Raw genomic sequence first — 21,650 nt, 5'->3', positions numbered from 1 at the left:
ATTATCAATGGTCTACATTTACTGTGTGCCAGTCGCTGTTCTAAACACATTAAAGGTATTGATTCATTTCATTCTTAAAAAGTACTATCAGGCCAGGTGTGGTAGCTCACGCCTGTAATCCTAGCACTTTGGGAGGCCAAGGTGGATGGATCACCTGAGGTCAGGAGTTCAAGACCAGCCTGGCCAACATGGTGAAACCCCGTCTCTACAAAAATTAGACGAGCATGATGGCAGGTGCCTGTAATCCCAGCTACTTGGGAGGCTGAGGCGGGAGAACTGCTTGAACCCGAGAGGCGGAGGTTGGCGTGAGCCGAGATCACACCAATGCCCTCCAGCCTGGGCGACAGAGGAGACTCCATCTCAAATAAAAATAAATTAATAAATAAATAAGTACTGTCAATTATCCTCATTTTTTACAGACAAGAAACTGAGGGAAAGAGTCATAACAATAATAGTAACAAGAAACCCTTCCATGGCTTTTCATCATGCACCAGAGGGAACTCACATATCGCACTCTGGCAAACAAACCTTCACACAGGCTTTCATCACCTCCCCACTGGTAACTGACGCTCAAGTTGAAGTTAAATCCTGGAGGTGCAACAAGTCAAACTATTTGATAACCTATTTCTCTGCAGACATCATCCTTCTGTCAGAAATGTCCTTCCCTGAACAACAGCCCACTCCAGCTGTGTCCTCCTAGGAAACGCCTCTTCTTGCAAAAGTATACACCTAAGTCACTTCCTCTGTGAATCTCCTGGATGTTCCCAGTTCCCTCAGTGGCATATTCCTTAAGACTTCCTCTGTATTTTCTTCCTGTCACTATGAAGTCTTCCTTCTCTAATATTTGATTATTTGGATGCATGTCCCCTACTCATACTAGATGGCAGTGATTACACTGTCACACTCTTGTCCTCACTGACCAGCGGTGTCCAGCACAGGCCTGGAGCCAAGTTTGGACATTTATGCTGAGGGGTTCTGCACACCACCTGCACATCACCATCCTCATCCATGAAATGAGAATAACATATCTCTTTCACAGGCTATCTGAATAATAAGTCATAAAATGGACAAAACATACATAGAACCCAGCAAACATTTACTAATGAAATGGGGAACACTGTATCACTGCACACCAGAAGAACCCTGGCAGAGAGCCAATAGACCTGGTGTGGGACTGACCATTTTCAAACAGGCCAAAAAAAAAAAAAAAAAAAAAAAAAACCCACAACAGCAAGGGGATGGGGCATTCCCAAAGCCAACAAGCTTCTCCAAACAACCTAGATCATTTCCCAGCACAGATCGGGAGCTGATTCAACCTTGAAATGCAGTGAGCACCGTATCCCTGCTTATCACAATACCGGGGATTCCGTAAGTGCTTAAGAAATGCTAACTGTTAACAGTGACAGCAATAACAGCAATAAATGCTGTAGTTATTATTAGTTGATTCAGCAACAATAAGACTCCTCATGGGGAAAATTCCTACAAATAAATGTACAAAATTCTGTTATTACTAAAAAGTCATATTTCCTAATCTGTTCAAAGACTTCAACTGCATAACTCAATGTGAGTTTCACTTTTTCATTTTTAAGTATTAGCTAGCCTGTTTTAAATAATTTTCTCTGGTGAGCTCAAAATATTTAAGGCAGCTGAACAACCTTGTTCTCTTAAAAATGAAACTTAATTCAACTCTAAAAATATCTGAAACCGAACATGCATTATTTCTGGCGTACTCTCCCTCAAGTAGCAACATCAACTATTTCATGACATTTTCTAAACATCGTGTCCACCTAAACCTTTTTTTTTTCAGGTCTCACAAGGACTAAGAATTACAAACTCTTCTTTCAGGCTTCCCTAATTCTCCTCTATTTAAAATCTCTGTCTTGATGTTCAGATTTGTCCAAGTCAAATATTTCATTACCCACTTTGAAGTTACACGTGAGACCTCACTCAGAAACCCAAGGCGCTTCTCACTCCTCTCACTTTTGTGTATACACTGTACTGGGTACATCTTTGCTGACTGCAAGCTCCCCAGGGCAGCAACCCATTTAATCTACATTTGAGATCTGTAACTTTCCGCATAACGACAGTGAGGATCTCTGTGTTGCTCCTTGTTGCTGTGAGCCCACTTAACTTTGGGAAAAGTTCCCTTCAATAAAATCAAACAGCAGTGCTTTATAGCTCTGCTCCAGTGCTGAAAGTAGGAACTGAAAACAAAACACATGTTTCTATTACAAAGGAATAAAAGTCATTTCTACTGAAAACACTTTACAAATCCTAAGAACAATCATCAAGACAACGGAAGTCATAAAACCAATGCCAGAAAAGGGTGACACTTGATAGTCAATCTTGTCCCAAACGTGCTGAATGATTCTTTTTGCTATCAACGCCAGAACACAGAACCTATTACTAGAAGTTAATCTTCTGAAGTGTATGTGATTTAATCCAATTCAACACATATATATGTGTGTACTCGCTTGGCTGTATCCCTTGCTAGGAGTGTGAAACTTGCTACATTACATTATGGCTATGTCTACACAGCCAAATGCTTTCAAATATACTGTATAATTTGCTTTTAAAAGTTGAAAAAGTTGCTGAAGACAAAGGAGAATGTCATCAGAGGTATCAGGTGTAACGAAGTGATAGTAAAACAAGATTAGATATTTGAAAAACATGCTCTTTTCATACAGTATAAATAGAATCCTGCATTTTCAGTTAAAATACATATAAGAATATAGATAAAGGAACTGTATATTTACACAGGTAAATTACTAATTACAAAGGGTAGAATAGTAACTTTGCAGGAGAAAAATCCAATAGACACCACCTTAACCAAATCATCAAAGTTACCACCACCAGTATTGGGATATGATATACTGACTCATTCACAGCACCACCTCCAGGCAAAGGTATGTAACTTAAATCTATTAATGAGAAACTGGAGAAAGGAAAAATCGATGGACAGTCTACAAAATAACTGGTGTGCCTCCTTCAAAAATATCAAGGTCAAAAGAAAATGGCTAAGAACTGTTCTAGATTAAAGACAACTAAAAAAACATGACAAAGGCAACACAGACACTGGATTGAATCAAGGTTGAAAAGACTGATGTCTGGAGAAGCTAAGGACTTTGCATTAAATCACCTCGTCTCTTAGTGGCAGCACTGATAAAAGTAAAACCCAAAGCTCCCTCTGAGATGCTAGACCTGGGAACTAAGGGGTAAACTCCTGAAATTCATACATTTTAAAAATATTTCTCTTTGGCCGGGCGCGGTGGCTCATGCTTGTAATCCCAGCACTTTGGGAGGCCAAGGCGGGTGGATCATGATGTCAGGAGATCGAGACCACGGTGAAACCCCGTCTCTACTAAAAAAATACAAAAAAATTAGCCGGGCATGGTGGCGGGCACCTGTAGTCCCAGCTACTAGGAGAGGCTGAGGCAGGAGAATGGCGTGAACCCGGGAGGCGGAGCTTGCAGTGAGCCGAGATCGCGCCACTGCACTCCAGCGTGGGTGACAGAGCGAGACTCCGTCTCAAAAAATATATATATTTCTCATTTTAGCCTTTGGCCTGTCTTAGTTCAAAGCCTGGATACTCTAACATAAGAAATATTATTATAGGCACTTGATCTTCATGGAGTTAATATTCACAATTTTAAATACACATTAATAATCATAAAAACCTATGAACTGCAATATACTGTAAATCAACTGGATCAAAAAAACAGAATCATATGTTATCTGGCTTACAGAGGAAGAAAAAATACAGCTAGTGACTAAAGCTAGTAACCCGTCCATTATGGGTATGCAAAAAATAAAAGTTTTAACTTTTTGGTGGGGAGAAAAATAACCCTCCAAAAGTCCAACCAGCCATAGTGATAAGGAAATTAATGGTAAAACTAATGAATCCAACAAGTCCTTAATGTTCTTAAGTAGAAACTGGAGCTATACTTCCCTCCACTTAGTAGGGGAAATCATGTGGTCCTGGTGAAACACTCATATCTGGGATTTCCCAGAAATTACATAACCTTTCCAAATTATCAAGATCTATCAAACTGTTTTTTGTTTTTTTTGTTTGTTTTTTGAGGGAGAGGGTCTCTCTCTGTTGCCCAGGCTGGAGTGCAGCGGCTCAATCCCAGCTCACTGCAGCCTCAACTTCCTGGGCTCAAGCTATCCCCTCACCTCAGCCTCCTGAGTAGCTGGGAATACAGGTGTGCACCACCACACCATACTAATTTTTTTGGTGGGGAGGGTTGGAGAGACAAAGTCTCACTATGTTGCCTAGATTAGTCTTAAACTTCTGGGCTCAAGCGATCTTCCTGCCCTGGTCTCCCAAAGTGGTGGGATTATAGGCATGAGCCACCACGCCTGGCTTGAACTCTTATTTGCTCTAAAATTGTTTTAAGTTTCAGTTGTAAAAATCATTCCTGCATTTCCTTTTTGCATTTTTGTAGCAGTCAAAGTCAGATTAAACTGAACATCAAGAAAAACACTGACAAGAACATGTTACCAAAAAAATATATATGAAGAGAACATAAGGAATGGAGTAGTCTCTCCGATATAGCTGGTGATAATGAAAGATTCAAGGATTATCAATTGGGAGAAATTCTTTTAAATACATACATACACAAATGCAGAAATATGTAATCACATCACACACACACACAAACATAAATGTTTCAAGCCTAATTATTCATTTATTTATTTTAAAAATTACTGACCACCTTGTGTATGCCAAGTACTGTCTTCAGAGACTCAGCACTGAACAAATCTAGCAAAGTGGAGTGCAGTGGATGTAGACAGATTATAAAAAATTAATATAAAATATAACATCTGATGGTGTTAAGAACAATGAAGAAAAATAAAGCAGAATAAGAAGACAGTAACAGGGAGATATTTTGGCAGCAGTGGTCGGAGAAGGCTTTTCTTAGGAAGCGCGTCTGGGCAGAGACCACAGTGGAGCAAGGGGGCAGGCCCATGTGCACCCACAGGTGAAGGAAGAGCCGCGCCCACAGGTCAGCACGGCTCTGAGTTTGGAATGTGCAGGCAGGTCGCTGGCGTCGCTGAGTTACACAATCTGAGTGGGACAAGGGGCCATGCAAGAATTCTGGGCATAAGGGTGGCGTAATTTCTGCCCTAACAGGATCATTCTGGCTACAAAGTGGAAAGCTGACATTAGAGGAACAAAAACAAAAACAAGAAGATTGGCTAAAACCCTGCAATAGACAGGCAAAGGGGGTGGTGGTTTGGCCAGAGTAATAGCAGTGGACACAGAGGACCAAGTTTTCAGATTCTGGTTTTATTTTGAAAGTAAAGATGACAAGATTGTTGGCGGACTGAATGTAGGGTTTTGAGAGAAAGATAAATACCAGGAATGACAATTTGGCTCTTACCCTTACCCACCCAATAACTACACATAACATTTACTAGGAAGAAATGTCAGGAAGAAACAAGTTAAGGGATGGCAAGAAATCAAGACTTTGATTTGATATACATTATGTTTCAGATGCTGATTCAGACACTTCAGATGTCATCAAAGTGAAGGTGGCTAGTAAGCAATTGGATATCCAGGTCCTGGGGAGAAGTATTAATAAATCCAATGGAGACTGGCTGGGCAGTGGCTCACCCTGTAATCCCAGTACTCTGGGTGGTGCAGGGGAGAGGATCACTTGAGCCCAGGCTTTCCAAAAAACCCTGGGCAACACGGTGAGACCCTGTCTCTACAAAACATCAAAGAATTAGCCAGGCATGGTGACACACGCCTATAGTCCCAGAAACTTGAGAGGCTGAGGCAGGAAGATCACTTCAGCCCAGGAGTTTGAGGAAGCTGTGAGTTGTGATCAGGCCACTGCACTCCAACATGGGTGACTAAGACCCCCCACCTCTAAAAATAAATAAATAAGCTAATCCAGTGGACATACATACACACACACACACAAATGTAGATATATGAAGAAATATGTGTGTGTGAAGGCTGAATGAATGAAACTTCAAAAAGGATAACAGAGGAGAAGGGAGAAGAGAAACTTGAACATCATGTTGTATCTACTTCAGCACCATTTGAAAATTTTGTAATGAAAATGTATTACTTTAGTAATAAAAAGGGGCACTTCTTTTGTATTCCCTCAAATAAAATAAAATGCTGATAGGGGGAATAAACTCAGAGAAATATAAAGATAATAGAAGACCACTGTGAAAACAGCACTAAGAGGCCATCACTGTTAACTTGTGGATTACTACCTTCCAGGATCTTTTCCTGGGCATTTCTGGGCATTTCTTTTCTAAAATACAGTTTCTTTTTGCTTATTTCTTTTAACATGTATAGGATGATGCCGAACTCAAAGATGGCAGCCACAGAATTCACACCATGTTTTTGTTTTTAATTTTAAGTGTTCATGCTTTTACAGTGTGCTCCAATCACACCACTCCCCACCACTTTATACCCCAACTCATTTATCCAGGGCACCACCTGGCATCTGAAGACGTCTGTACTTTCTGTCCCTCCTCCTCAGAGATTTGTGATTGGACTCTCCCTTACAAAACCATAAGCTGTTTTCATTTCATAGAGAATTATTTATAAACCCAATCTCTAAATGGTCATATTTATATATAATTCTTTACGTACATTTCTGGTTTAGCATCACATCTTCTACAAAGCATGTTTTAGCACCACCTCAAGAAGTCACGGTCTAGAAACCAACATAGTGGGGACTCTGACTCAAAATACTGACCATGGTCAGCATACTGGACACTGGGGACCTGGTGAGAATAAGACCAACATTCCTGCCCTTACGGGCCTTACATTTTAGTGTATGTGAGGTGGGGCACAGAGTGACAGGTACAAATATTTTAAACATAATTTCAGATATTGAGATGGACATTGAATAAAATAATAACATGTGAGAACATCACCAGAAGTAGAGGGAAAGGAGAGAAAAAGAGGGAATGCAATTTAGGTAGGTGGCCAGAGAAAGCCTCCTGCAGAAATGACATTTAAGCCAAAGCTGCAGTGAAGAGACAGAAGCATGCAAATATCCCAGAGAAGACCAACCAAGTACAACAAACAAGAAACACAGAAGCCCTGAAAAGGGAAGGAGCTCTGCTCAGCATATTAGGGAGACAGAAGGAAGGCACTGTGGGTGGAACATCACAGGAACGGGGGGAGCTGGGGGTGGGGGCATCAGCGACGACTTCACTGGCCACAGTAAAGAATCTGGATCTGTATTCCCACTGTAATAAAAAATTGCTGTAAATTTATAAATAGAAATACAATATATCATTTAGGCTTGGAGATTAGTATAGTAGTTATGCAGAGAATACAATGTAAGGAGCAAAAGTAACAGCAGAGAAAGCTGCTAGAAGGCTGTGACTCCATCCAGTTAAGAGACGTCGGTGGCTTGGACCAGCATTTCAACAGCTGTGGTGGTGAAAAGTGTTCAGATTCAGGATATATTTTGGCAGTAAGATCAACAGCCCTTGCTAATGGAGTCAGGATTCCGAGACTGAGTGAACTAGGAACAGCTGCCCTATCCATACCCGAGTGAATCAGTCTCACCACAGACTTTCTCAACACTCACCATGCTGGGCTGTATCCAGAGGGTGCAGGCAACAATTACTTGCAAAATCAATAATGAAATGTAAGGTGTATTGTATTCTCCCACTTACCCAAATTCGGATCAGGAGCCTGACGTTTCTTAATTTTAGCTTCAGATATAGCAGAATAATAGGCACAAGTCATCTTGATCAGCCACGTTGCTCGAACCATTGGCACAGAATATTTAGCTAAATATGCAAAAACATCCTCTTTTTTACTAAGGATAGGAACCTAAAAAGAAACAACATAGTATATTTATAATAATCACATACTGTGTTCATCACTAGATAAACCTAAATAAAGGGGAAGCAAAAGAAAGGGTCTGTAAGTTACCTGCTGGCCCTAAGAAAGTATATCCTTGATGAATTTTCAAATAGTGCATGTAGTTTTTGTTTTTTTAAAGGAACGTTTTAAGCCAATTTTCATTAAGAAAAAAATAATCAAAACTAGGTGTAGCACAATATAAAAGTTTCATTAGTTGTGCTTTCCATTTTTTTTTAAATAAATGATTTTCAAATTCTCAGATGCTGAGAGCTACTCATCTTATCAACAGAGCAAGGAAAAATAATTTCATGACAGTCCTCCAAAGAATTTATCTCAAAATTGGAAGGGATAGACCAAGTGAAAATTGTCCCTACTCTATATTTTATCCAGGACCTTTTTTTGTGTGTGTACAAAGCTTTCTGATTAAAATTTCATAAGAGTAACAATTTCCAGAAAGCTTCTAAAAGTGACATTAGTACAAAATTTAAAAGAGAGGCTACAATGATGGATCAGTGAATCTGCCTAATAAACAGTGAGCCAGAAATAGCTAGGTAATTAATTTACTGGTTGAAATTAGGCACTTGAGGCAGTTAATTATGTCTTCCAGACCACAAAGGTACTATTTAGCAAATTAGTATCCCAATGTACACTGAATGGTTTGAAAGAGTTAATTCATTCTTCTAGTATCCCTCATAAATATCCTAAGAATAGCCCATTCATCTATATCATCTATTCAAGTTTATGAATATAAAGGAAGAAAAACAGTGAACAAAGACTATATTAGCCACGATGCAGCAGGATGAGAGCAATGAGACTGAGGGCCAAGGACATGCCCCACGCCAGCCATGACCCCCTCTGTACTCCACTCCTGAATGAAGCCTGTTTGGATAAGTCCTTCATTCCTGGGATCCTCATTTATGAACTGTGTTATTAACATCAACCCTGTCCACCTCACAGGGTAGTTATAAGGATAAAGCAAAACAATTACATGAATCAAAATTATAACGATTATTTTCTTGTCAGTTCCAAGGATTTCTCCACGCCAACCAAAGTGCTTTCAGGCCATGGATGTGACCCTTTCTTAGAGGATCCTGAACATCACTACTATAAATAACAAGAGCCCTGGTCTCTCTGTCCCAAACTCTTACTTTTGTGAAAATCAAGGCTTCAAACCAGCTAACTGATTCATATAGCATGGCATTTTTCTCTTAACCAAATCCTCACTCATACAGTGGATATCTGTGCACTGACATGTCAAAAATTTGACTATTCACACACTTGGTACAAAGTGCGATCCTAGAATAATTCTTTTTAAGAGCTCATTCTTTTAGTATGTGGCCCTTAAAAACAAGCAAACTATTTCACCTGGTCTTGCCAAAGAACCATAAAGCTTTTCAATGCTGAAGGAAAAGCTGCCTGGGTTGCACATTAAGATGCAACATATAGGCCCTGCATGGTGGCTCAGGACTGTAATACCAGCACTTTGGGAAACAGAAGCAGGTGGATCACTTGAGCCTAGGAGTTTGAGACCAGCCTGGGCAGCATGGCAAAACCTTACTAAAAATATAAAAATCAGGCGAGTGTGGTGGCACACTCAGCCCCAGCTACTCAGGAGGCTGAGGTGGGAGAATTGCTTGAGCCTGGGAGGTGGAGGTTGCAGTGAGTCAAGATCACGCCACTGCACTCCAGTCTGGGCAATACAGCAAGATCATGTCTCAAGAAAAAAAAAAAAAAGGATGCGGTATACCCACATACATATTTTATGGGCAAATGAAGACACATTAGATCATGTACAGTTCCTGCCTTGGGTGCTGACTTCAGAACACAGACCCCATGACAGAGGCAATTACACTGCACCCAACACAACTAAACGGAAGATAAAAGTCATATAAGCCAAAGCTAGAAGGCTTCCTCTCTGCAGACAGATACTAAATTTTATCTCCTTTAGACAAAAAAAGATACAATTTAACAGGAACATTTCCTGAAAATTAGGCTTACAAGGCACATCTCTCATGGAGCACAAGGCTCTCGGTTTACTGGCCATCATTTAAGTCAGGGACAGGAAAAGCACAGAGTTCAATATTTAGTTCAAGACCCGAGTTGCTGCTTTTCACTAGAATGTACAGTGTGGTATCAGTGAGTTAAATTTTCATTGTCAAGGTGAGACTGTCTCTCATTCAGACATGCCAAAAGGTTATATAGGTCAAGGCCTAAAACATAAACAAGTGCAAGTTAGCATCTCCACAAGAGTCACTACTAGTAGTTATCTTTCATAGATGCCTAAAGGATTTCCTTTGAACTACAATTGGGGAAAGAGGGAAAAAAATAAAACATCTGAACTTGTGAAATGTTTAGACAAGACAGCAAACAAAACTCAGCACAGATCTTACATTAACAGCACAATGCAAACCTCTACCTCACTGTCTCCGTACTAGCAGAACCTCATGAGAACTGGTTGACGCAAATCAAGACTTCAGAATTAAGAACATATGTGAAAGAAGTTACTCAATTAAGAAAGTAGACCGACCAGACACATTAATAATTTTGTGAAATCTACAGTTGGGCCAACTCAAAAAGAAAAATATATTTATACTGACTAAAGTATTGACTTCCTCACCTTGTTGCATTACATGTTGTTCAGTTAAGAATCCATCTGATTTTAAATGATAGCTAAAACTTGGCAATCACAGGGCAGTTGTCTAGTTCTAAATCAAGCTACAGCTGCATCTAAGTACAGAGAAAATTAAAACACCTAGCATGTGCTGGTTTTCAATCCACAGAAGGGTGTCCTATCACCTTTCTCCTTGGATGCATATTATCACTGCATCCTCTGTTTGATAAGCAAGGGTAAAGGCAAAAGAAAATTTCACAGACCACAGTAATCAAAGTCACCTGAAGGAAACAGGTGAAAGTTAATGAACTGTTCAAGACCTGGAAGAATATCCCTAGATGCCAGAAGTCTCCTTTTCCAAATCGATCTACAATTGTGATTGAGTTAAAAGGTCCTTTACAAGCCTCTCTGTGGATAACGCCTTGGCGCGCTGCGAAGCTTCACAGTAGCAGAAAACCAAGTCCTGAAACATGATCCATACAGGAAACTATTATGAACTCAAGATAAGATTTCAAAGATGACTCAGGATCTTAGCAGGTAAACCCAGGCTTTCTACCTGAAGCCATCGCACAGATGAATACCAAAAATTAAAGAAGTATTTGAACTCTCTATTATGAAGAACATGCAGAGAATGCATTGCTTTACCCCATTCTAAAAGAGATTTCACCATCTCAAGAAGATGATATGCTGAGGAGGGAAGGGGAAGGATTCTTGAAATGCCCAAGAAATGAATACTTCAAGGTATATTTAATTATTTTATAAAGAAAACATCTTCAAGTTTGTAAAGAATTAACATCAGGGCTTACCTGAGGAACACCTGACTTGGCCAGAGGCAGCTCCTAATAAAGAAAGAATAACGGCTAATACACCGCACCATGATTCAACTTCCTCCTACAAGAGGAGAAACCACTACTTCCCCAGAGCAAGGGCATCAACTCCTCAAGAGCAGCAAATCCAAAATATGCACTCTAAAAACTTATGAAAAAAGAAAACCTAAATGGAAAGATGTCAGGCTGGCAATATGGAAAGTATGAACTGTTAGTCAAAAGCCATCAAATATTGAAGGATGCCCTATGACTTACATGGCCTTCAGATACAATTCATGGGCCACAGTGGGACCACAAAGTAAATATTCACCACTGGAAAAGAAGTCATACATGGTTCAGCCTGGATTGAGACAGTGGTACTAACTGAATGGTAAGAGGTGGTTATGCTGACTGTTACACTCTTCCAAGATTTCAGTTGCCTTTCACCACTGAAATCTATGCAAGGCAATACAATGTTATGACATTAAGGCAAAATAAAGCCAATGGAAGCTACAGACACTATTTTCAAAGAGTTGCTTTGGAAAATAGGCAAATATACAAAAGAGCTCCCCTATAAACTGGGCCTATACCGAGCTGGTAAGGAAAACTTAATACAGGCACTCCTAACACTAAAGGGCCTCAGGAGAGATAAGAAAAGACCCCTGGGATTATTTCAAAGTTGTGCAAGAAATCAGAGATCCGGACTATGAGTGAGGTTTCTAGTTTCTTATATAAATTTCAAGAGGTATCTCATATTGTTTGGACCACAAGATTGTTGAATCTATGTATTATTTCCCACTTGAGAAAAATGACCAAAGGCAAAGATTTTAAAAGAACCTCCCACATCCCCTCCCCTATAAAAAAAGCTAGAAGCTATGAATAAACCTGCCCATTTTGTTCTAAAAATTTTTCAAAGAACAAGCACACACAGAATCACAATCTTTATCTCGCTTGGTAGGAAGGAGACAGCTTGAAGCATTTGGATGGGTACTTTTAAAGACAAGAAAATAACCTCAAAGCAAGAATCTTTTTAACAAATCTTGGACATCTTGGCCTAAGAAAACTGGAAATGTAATTTTTTTTTTTAAATGAAGTCTTCTTGCCTGTTCTCAATTTTAAAATCTTGTCTACCTAAAATCCACATGAACAGCTTGATATGCAGAATGTTTAGCGATTTATAGATGTCCTAGGCACCACACGCAATCAAAATAAAGGGGGAAACAGCATGGAGTAACACCCACCTGGGACCACAAACCTGCCAATGGGCTTGCAGTCTCAAAAAGAATTGGGAAAAACAAATATATACTTGAATATTATCCCAAACAGCTGATTATAAGACCATAACTAAAACAATGTAAGAAACATTTGATACCTTTTTTGCCAAAATAGAAAGTGGCTTATTTCCTGCTAAGTCAGAAAACCAACTATGAATTGCACTCTGGGATCGAGCAGTAACCAGCCAATAATTATCTTTAGCATTAACTTGTGGTTTCTTCTTTCCCGTGTCCTGGAAAGTGTTAAGCTTCAGTTTCTCAGCTAATATGCTGCTAAAATAAGCTCCAATCTGTGGAAAGAAGAGAAAAAAAGGGAAAGTTAAGACAATAAGCAAGTAGCTTAGTAGTACTATACATTAGTATTTTTCTTTATTGTTTCAACTGAAAATCTTCATACACCCCATCAGAAAATAAATTGGGTATTTAAGCCTTTGAAGCCAAGAGATGTGATTTCCTTACATTAACTATGATACACAGCACCTTTATACCACTATTCACAAGTAGTTCGGCGGAGGGGGGCAAGGAGAGCCTTTGGAAATCTCTGCTAAGATGAAATTAATTACATCCTGAATAAATTTCAGTAGAATGGATTCTGCTTTAATCCTTCAGCTGCTCTTTCTCCTTTCTAATACTACACACCCGTCAGGAGAGAATGCTTTCCCCAAGAGGAGAAAACCTAGTAATCACTCGGTAATCATTCTTTTTCTTGTTTCATCTTAATAGCACTTATTTTTGGAAAGGAAACTTGGTATTTACACTCAATGCTTTTAAACAAAGAGTCTAGAGAAATTTAATTTATTTAAATGGCAAATTTCAAAAGGTTCAATTAAATTTGGTATTCAACATTTTTTATTGGGCTGCCAATTTCAAAACTACAATGTTTCAAGAGAAAGCTAGTATTACCTGCTCTGAATGAGACAAAGTGGCAAAGAAAGCTACTATGAATTACTGTATCATTTTCATATTAACCAAATTAAAGACGGACAAGGAAAAAAGAAAGGAACAGGAAAGAAGTAACAAGAAGGCAGAGAACAAAGTAATATCTAAAAATTTTGTGAATCTCACTGGGTATGGTGGCTCACGCCTGTAATCACGGCACTTTGGGAAGCCAAGGCAGGCGGATCACCTGAGGTCAAGAGTTCGAGACCAGCCTGGCCAACATGGTGAAACCGCGTCTCTACTAAAAAAAAAAAAAAAAAAAAAAAAAAAATACAAAATTAGCCTGGCATGCACTTATAATCCCAGCTACTCAGGAGGCTGAGGCATGAGAATCACTTGAACGGACCAAATCACACCACTGCACTCACCTGGATGACAGATAAATCCATCAAAATAAATTCAGTGAATCTATAGAAAATCTGTTGGAATTTCTTCAAGAATCCTATCAAAGCATCACATTTCAGACTCTGGGAGTTCTTTAATACAATGATGCAGTTAATTTCTGATAAATACCCCCAATGAAGTTAGCAAAAAGTGGCAACCATGACTAAAATAAAATACTTACCCTGTTGAAGCAAAATAAGAATCACCACCTTAGTTAATGAGTCAATAAACAATTAGTCCATAGGTTGAAACACAGTTGTAAGCCATTAGCCAAATTCATCTATAGGGTGAAAAGCCTGACATTCTTTGATCGTTGTGATTGATGTAATGACAAGAAGTCTGGTTTTGGTGTGTTAATGTAATACAATAATAAAAATTAGAATAAGTAGAAAAGGAGTATGTCTTTTTTTAAATACAAACCACTGCAGTTTGTGATTTCTTTTAAAGCAAATATTTGCAGGATGTCCAAACAGTGAATAAATTAAGTGCAAAAATATAGGAAAACCAGCTGTTTGGAAATAAGCAGCCAGTAGCAGCCAATTGTTTAATTTTAAATTTCTCAATCGCTATTTGGTCTTTGCACCAAGAGCACAAAACACGTACAGCTGCAGATCGCTATACATTCAAAAGGTCTCTTATTTGCAATTATGTTTAAGTATTTAATAATAATAAGCAGAGCTCTAAAAATGAAAAAAGTAGTCTGAGCAATCTATTTTATAATTATATTCTCCTATATACTTAATGATAGCAATGGAACACAGTGACTGCACGTTTATGTATTAATTCCTGCTAACAAGCCCTTGTAAACAAATGCATACTGTTAACAGTCAAAATTCCCAAGAAAGCAAAAGACTAGAAAATACACATTGGGGCTCCATAAAAGGTCAAAACATGATTATAACATTTAATTGCAATAGCAATATATATTATTCAGAAATCAATCCATAAATACAATAAAAAGTAAAGAGCCGCCTCATTCCCAAGTCCCAATGCCTACCTCCAAGTAAACAATTTGATTCATTTCTTATGTGTCCTTCCATTGTTTCCTTGTGTGGATACAGGTGAGTAAACACACATCTGTTATTTTTCTCTTCCTTGTAAGTATAGCTCATTATGCACACTTAGTAAATGAGACCCTTCCTTATCTGTATACAGAAAGCTTCTTCATTTTTATAGACACATAACAATGTACTGTGTGGATATACATTTAATCAAGCTACCATTAATGGACATTTACAGCATTTTTTCCAAAATGTTGCTATTACAAATCACACTAAAATGAGTAGCCTTTCACATTTGTTATTTCATACATAGTCAGCTAGAGCTTTAGGATAGACTTCCAGAATTCAGACTATATAATTCTGCAATTTTAATAAGCATTGCCAAATTGCCCTCTAAAAGGTTTATACAATTGTGTACTCCCACAAACAAGGTATAAGAGGTAAGGTGTTTTTTATTTTTTATTTATTTTTTTTTTTTTTGAGACAGAGTCTCACTCTGTTATCCAGGCTAGAATGCACTGGAGTGATTTTCGGCTCACTGCAACCTCTGCCTCCTGAGATCAAGCTATTCTCCTGCCTCAGCCTCTCAGAGTAGCTGGGATTATGGGTGCCCACCACCACACCCAGCTATTTTTTTTTTTCCAGTAGAGACAGGGTTTCACCATGTTGGCCACGCTGGTCTCGAACTCCTGACTTCAGGTGATCCATCCGCCTCAGCCCCCCAAAGTGCTGGGATTACAGGTGTGAGCCACCACACACGGCCAGAAATAAGGTTAAATTTAACATTTGTTTCCATCCATCCAAAGCTATTTTCAAAAATAATTCATTTGATAAGAATGTGGGGAAAAAATTTAGGAGTTACATTATAATTCATGTATTTCATATTTATAAAATCAAATTCCCCTCAGAAGTCTTGGGTCCTTGAGTAAATCTCACAGAAAGAGTGGTAGCGGAAGTGTAATAGATGTTATTTCCATTTACTCAGTTATTTAAATTGACATAAAACTTTATACAACTGAACAATTTAGCAGTTCATATCAAGAGACATAAAGCATTCATACTTTCTGTTATGAGACTAAATTGTACATCCTCAAAATTCATCCTCAAGCCTTAACCCTCAATGTGACTATATTTGGAGATAGGGCCTTAAGGAGGTAATTAAGGTTAAATAAGGTGATAGGACTGGGCCTTAATCCAGTAGGACTTCATAAGAAGAGACACCACGGAGGAACACACAAGGAGAAAAGACCATGTGAAGACACAGTGAGAAGGTGGCCATCTGCAAGCCAAGGAGAGACGCATCTGGAGACATCAGACCTGCTGACACCTTATCTTGGACTTCCAGCCTTCAGATGGTGAGAAAATAAATTTCTGTTGTTTAAGACACCCAGTCTGAAGTATTTTGTTATAGCAGCCCTAGTAGATTAATACACCCTTTAACCAAGTAGTAATACAATTCAGGGAATTTATCCTAAAGAACAAAAGCTATACTTTCAAGTATGACTACAGTTTCTTTATAAATAACCATGAGAAATTGGCCACAAACTAATTGCTGTATATAGAGGTTTCAGTCAATTACAGCACATACATCATGGAATGTTATCTAGCCATGAATTATTATTCATATGACTACTTCAGCCATAACGAAAAGTGCATACAAAATAATGTTTCAATTTTTTAAAGTAGATCAATTAAGAAAGATGATAAGGCTCTGAGGCCGGGCACAGTGGCTCACATCTGTAATCGCGGCACTTTGGGAGGCCAAGGCAGGCAGATCACTTAAGGTGAGGAGTTCGAGACCATCCTGGCCAACATGGTGAAACCCTGTCTCTACAAAAATACAAAAATGAGCCAGATGTGGAGGCAGGTGTGGCCAGCTACTCGGGAGGCTGAGGCACGAGAATGGCTCGAACCTGAAAGGCAGAGGTTGCAGTGAGCGAAGATTGCGCCACTGCACTCCAGCCTGGGTGACGGAGCAAGACTCCACCTTGTAGATCTGGTTTGGGAGAGAAGAACATAAACCTGGAATACGTCTCAAAAAAAAAAAAAAAAAAGTTCTGGAGATGGATGGTGACAATGGTTGATGTTTGCAACAACGATGCAAATGTACTTAATGCCCACGAACTGTACACTTAAAAGTGGTTAAATGGTAAATGTTATGTATGTTTTATCATAATTTTTAAAAAGGATCACAAATTACATGTACATAATTGTGGTTGTAACGTAAAAAATTGTACCAAGATTGAAAAAAGACAAAACTGAAAACATTGTGTTTAGTCAATAGGACTATCTGCAGAAAATGTTTCTATGTTCTTTCACACCGCTTAAGTAATACTTCAGTTGATAGTTTAACAAATTGTCAATTATTTATATATTTGTGTGCACATAAAGAGAGATCTGGAATGATACACAAACCATTAACATGTTTCTCTGGAGAAGAGAAAGGAAACAGAAATTCACCTGCATGTCTGATTTCTTTTCATTTGTATGTATGCTTTTAATTTCACAAAAGTATTTTAATATCCAACTCAAAATATATGAAAAAAAATCAAACCCTAAAAGATTACAAATAGAAACACAAACAATTCTATTTATATTCCCCTTTTTTTTTTTTTTTGAGATGGAGTCTAGCTTTGTCACCCAGGCTGGAGTGCAGCGGCACAATCTTGGCTCACTGCAACCTCCGCCTCCTGGGTTCAAGCGATTCTCCTGCCTCAGCCTCCCAAGTAGCTGGGATTACAGGCGCCCACCACCACACCCAGCTAATTTTTATATTTTTAGTAGAGACAGGGTTTCACCATGTTGGCTGGGCTGGTCTCGAACTCCTCCTGCCTCGGCCTCCCCAAGTGCTGGGATTACAAGTGTGAGCCACCACACCTAGCCTATATTCCTAATTGATAAGATAAACACACAGAAAAAGACATTTAATTAAAAAAAAAAAATTTGAGCACAACATTCTGAGTATATACTTTTAATGAAAGTTAGTCTAAGAGCAAAAAGTATTGTAGAAAAATTCTACATTTATTCAGTGGTTTTGTTGTTCGAGTGGCAATGAAGTATTTTATTCTGGAACTTTTTTATGTGTGTTGTAAGGTAGAATAAATGAATAAATATATTGATATTATTAAGAGCTAGGGTTCTCACTTTGGGAGAAGGGAGACCTAAAAATGGAATACGAAAAAGCAGGGGAAATACCCTGCGGCATTGGGCTACAAATGGTAATGACAGGTAGGTAGAAAAAATATGTATCTATGAGTCCCATCTCTGTCCACTGAGAAAGCCTAGGAAGAATGACACTCCAGTAGCACTAAGCATCCAGATCTGGTTTGGGAAAGAACAAGATAAACTTGGAATATGTTTTGGTGCCAGAAGTAAGGAAGTGCTCAAAGGATGACAAGCACATGTAACCAACAGCCAGGTTAGCAGGGCCCCTACTGGGAGAACATGAACCAATTTGAGCATCAAAAAGAAAAATGAAGGTACGGATCATAACACGTCAAATTAAAAGAAAAAAAAAAATCCAAAGTGACAAAAAAAACCTCAGTTTAAAAGAAAGCACTTCTTTTAATAAAAGAATGCCAAGTAAAACATGCGTATGCAATAATTAGAAAACCTGCATTTTGCAATCACCAGCAAAATAAATCATTCAGCAGGAGTCATCAACTGATGCTAAAATAACAGGATGAAATTTTATTGAAGAATAGGATATTTATATCCTCTCAAATTATCACCTTGTAGACCTTACTAAGAGGTAGAGAGGACTACCTTTCCAATGCAGGAAGATGATAGACACCACCCGGACCAAGCGATCAAACTATAGCCAATAGTAGGGCAAACTGGCATTGTATGTCTCCTAGTATGATGCAATGTAGTCTTCTTACCAAAAATACCTAACCTGGATCCCGTCATGAGAAAACAATCAGAAAAATCTAGAATATAGCACTAGTATGTCAGACAACTGACCTGGGCTCTTCTAGAATAGCAGTCATAAAAGCCTTTTTTAAAAAAGGCACGAAAGGGGAGGAGGGAGAGGCAGAGAGCTGTACTGTACTAAATTAAAAGATGTGACAACGAAATGCAATGTATGATCCCTGATTGGATCCTGGGGCAGGACAGTATACAGGGTATTTGGGGGAAATCTGAATATGGATTGTGACTTAAATAACACTAATTTATCAACAGTGATTATTAAGGGTGTCACATATACATACTTCTTCAGGAGTTTGAGGAAACAAATAACATTACCTTTGATGGGTTAATTACAATATTTCTGGCTGAGCCATGTTCATCTCCAGTGAAGGCTGGCTGATTATTGAAGCCTTGCTTTACATTCACAGCAGTAAGTTCATCCTGTTCAAGAGAAGGTATTGATTAAGCAGAAGGATGTAAAAGCTTCAACATAATCCAACATATTGCATCCTAAGTAATGGCTAAATTTGTTACACTCTGTAGAGGAGAATTCTTGAAAGGACAACAATCAAAGAAGGCAGAAATTGAAGTTTAAACACCAATACATAAATACTTAAATGTGTAGAGGGATGAAGCAAATGTTAACTGTTGACTCTAGGTGCAGAGTATATGGGTATTCATTATACTATTCTTTTTGTTTGTTTGTTTGTTTTTTGGAGATGGAGTCTTGCTCTGTCGCCCAGCCTGGAGTGCAGTGGCGCAATCTCGGCTTACTGCAACCTCCACCTCCCGGGTTCAAGCCATTCTCCTGCCTCAGCCTCCCGAGTAGCTGGAATTACATACAGTCGCCTGCCACGATGCCCGGCTAATTTTTTATTTTTAGTAGAAATGGGATTTCACCATTTTGGCCAGGCTGGTCTCGAACTCCTGACCTCAAGTGATCCTCTGGCCTCAACCTCCCAAAGTGTTGGGATTACAGGTGTAAGCCACCCCATCCGGCCCATTATACTATTCTTTTAACTTTCCTGTAAGTTTAGATTTTTTTTAACTTATAAGTTAGAAAAAAAAATGAGCAAAAATCTCACAGAAATATAAAATGATAGGATTTTTTTAAGAATTGTTTCCAGGCCGGGTACGGTGGCTCACGCCTGTAATCGCAGCACTTTGGGAGGCCAAGGCAGGTAGATCACCTGAGTTTAGGAGTTCAAGACCAGCCTGGCCAACATAGGGAGACCCCATCTCTACTAAAAACAAAAATTAGCTGGGCGTGGTGGCAGGTGCCTGTGATCCCAGCTACTTTGGAGGCTGAGGCAGGAAAATCGCTAGAACCTGGGAGGCGGTGGTTGAAGTGAGCCGAGATCGCACCACTGCATTCCAGCGTGGGTGACAGAGTGAGACTCCATCTCAAAAAAAAAAAAAAAAATTGTTTCCAGAGAGCCCATAGTTTGACTCTCCATTCCTGGCCAACCCCTATGCACACACCTGTTTTATGATTAAGAAAGCTGGCTCACCAGCTTACCCAAGACAAATGGTAAATTAAAGACTGAAACACAAGGTTCCTAGGCACACACCTTATGATTACAGCCACACAACATCACAACCTACAACTGAAGGGAAGTTTAGAGCTGCAATGTTTTCTCACATATTTTGGCTCACTTGATCTTTGCCAACTCCAATTCCAAGGGAGACAGTAGGTATGTATCTTCATGCCCGTCGTACAGATGAGAAAAGTGTGCCTCACTAAGCTAGTGCAGCAACTGGACAAAGCCAGCATGGAAATACTATCTTCTAAATCCTAGACTAGGAAGAGAAATTTCCATGACACCATGCCACCAAAGAACAAATGCCACATGAAAATGTGGTCTAAAAATATGTGGCTACAACTCCTACTCTCCTTAAAAAGATCTCCTACTGGATAGATACAGGAATACTTTTCCAAGGTCACAACACATCAAAAATAACCCAAGGCTTAAAAAAAAAAAAAAAAAAAAAAAAAAAAACCTTCTTGCCCTACCCAGATTATCATTGAGTTATGGACTACATGGAACTACATCAGAGTTCCTAAAATACAGACTTGAAAGAATAAGAGGGAGAGGTTTGAGTAAATGAAGCTACCTCCTGCTCCCCTCACTCCAAGCCAAGAAATAATCCTAGTAACAGTTGGAGTAATGGTAGCCACGGCACAAGAATAAGATACACTTACTCCTCTATGTAACTACTGCATGCATAAAATGAAAAACAGCAATTGATCAAAATCACTGCTATGATTAATCAAGAAGCTTAGAACAAAATAGTTTATGACATTTAAGCACCTGACTCTAAAAAGGTCACCCTGGCTGAGAACAGAGGTCTCCTGGAGACATGCCATGTAACTTTACTTAATTATGTGTGCTCTTACTAATGCCTTGGCGGGCCACTGTTTTGGCAAGTTTTCAAAAGACCCCTCTATAGAAAATTTCACTCTATGGTAATCAAGTCTCCTCCAAGCATAGAAGGTCACTGAAATCGTGATCCACACAGAATATGAGCTACATGTACATTATCAGAAGATATCTCCAAACTGTTCCTACATTTTCAAATAAATTATGTGAAAATATAGAGCAAAACTACATAATGCATATTTTAAGTCAGAAACATTTCAGTCAACTTAAAGCAAATGTGCTACCAAAATTTCAGTAGTCTCTGAGTCTAAGAAAGTAGGAGTACCAGCAGTGAGCTCAGGGGAAAAGTAGGATGAGAAAACTGAATATTTATCTTTGATTTGCCATCAGAGTATTATAAGAAACATTGAGTAACAGCATATGTTTTTACTAAAAATACATTCTGGCCTAATCAAGAGGAATGTGTGAGATTTTAAGAACCAGATAGTTTAGT

General features: G+C 38.9%; 1 protein-coding gene across 4 annotated transcripts in view; it reads right to left on the bottom strand.

Annotated features, from left to right (window-relative positions):
• Positions 1–21,650, bottom strand: part of MED12L (mediator complex subunit 12L) — a 338,115-nt gene that overhangs the window by 288,457 nt on the left and 28,008 nt on the right. For all 4 annotated transcript variants that reach the window (XM_032173854.2, XM_058427086.1, XM_058427087.1 and 1 more), the window contains exons 3-5: positions 19,113–19,217; positions 12,642–12,833; positions 7,660–7,819 (exon numbers count right to left, since the gene is read on the bottom strand). In XM_032173854.2, the coding sequence (XP_032029745.1) occupies positions 7,660–7,819; positions 12,642–12,833; positions 19,113–19,217 (457 nt within the window). The remainder of the gene's footprint in view (positions 1–7,659; positions 7,820–12,641; positions 12,834–19,112; positions 19,218–21,650) is intronic.

Source organism: Hylobates moloch, unplaced genomic scaffold, assembly GCF_009828535.3.
Source record: "Hylobates moloch isolate HMO894 unplaced genomic scaffold, HMol_V3 SCAFFOLD_13, whole genome shotgun sequence".
NCBI classification, from domain to species: Eukaryota; Metazoa; Chordata; class Mammalia; order Primates; family Hylobatidae; genus Hylobates; species Hylobates moloch.
This window is presented reverse-complemented; position numbering and strand designations above follow the sequence as displayed.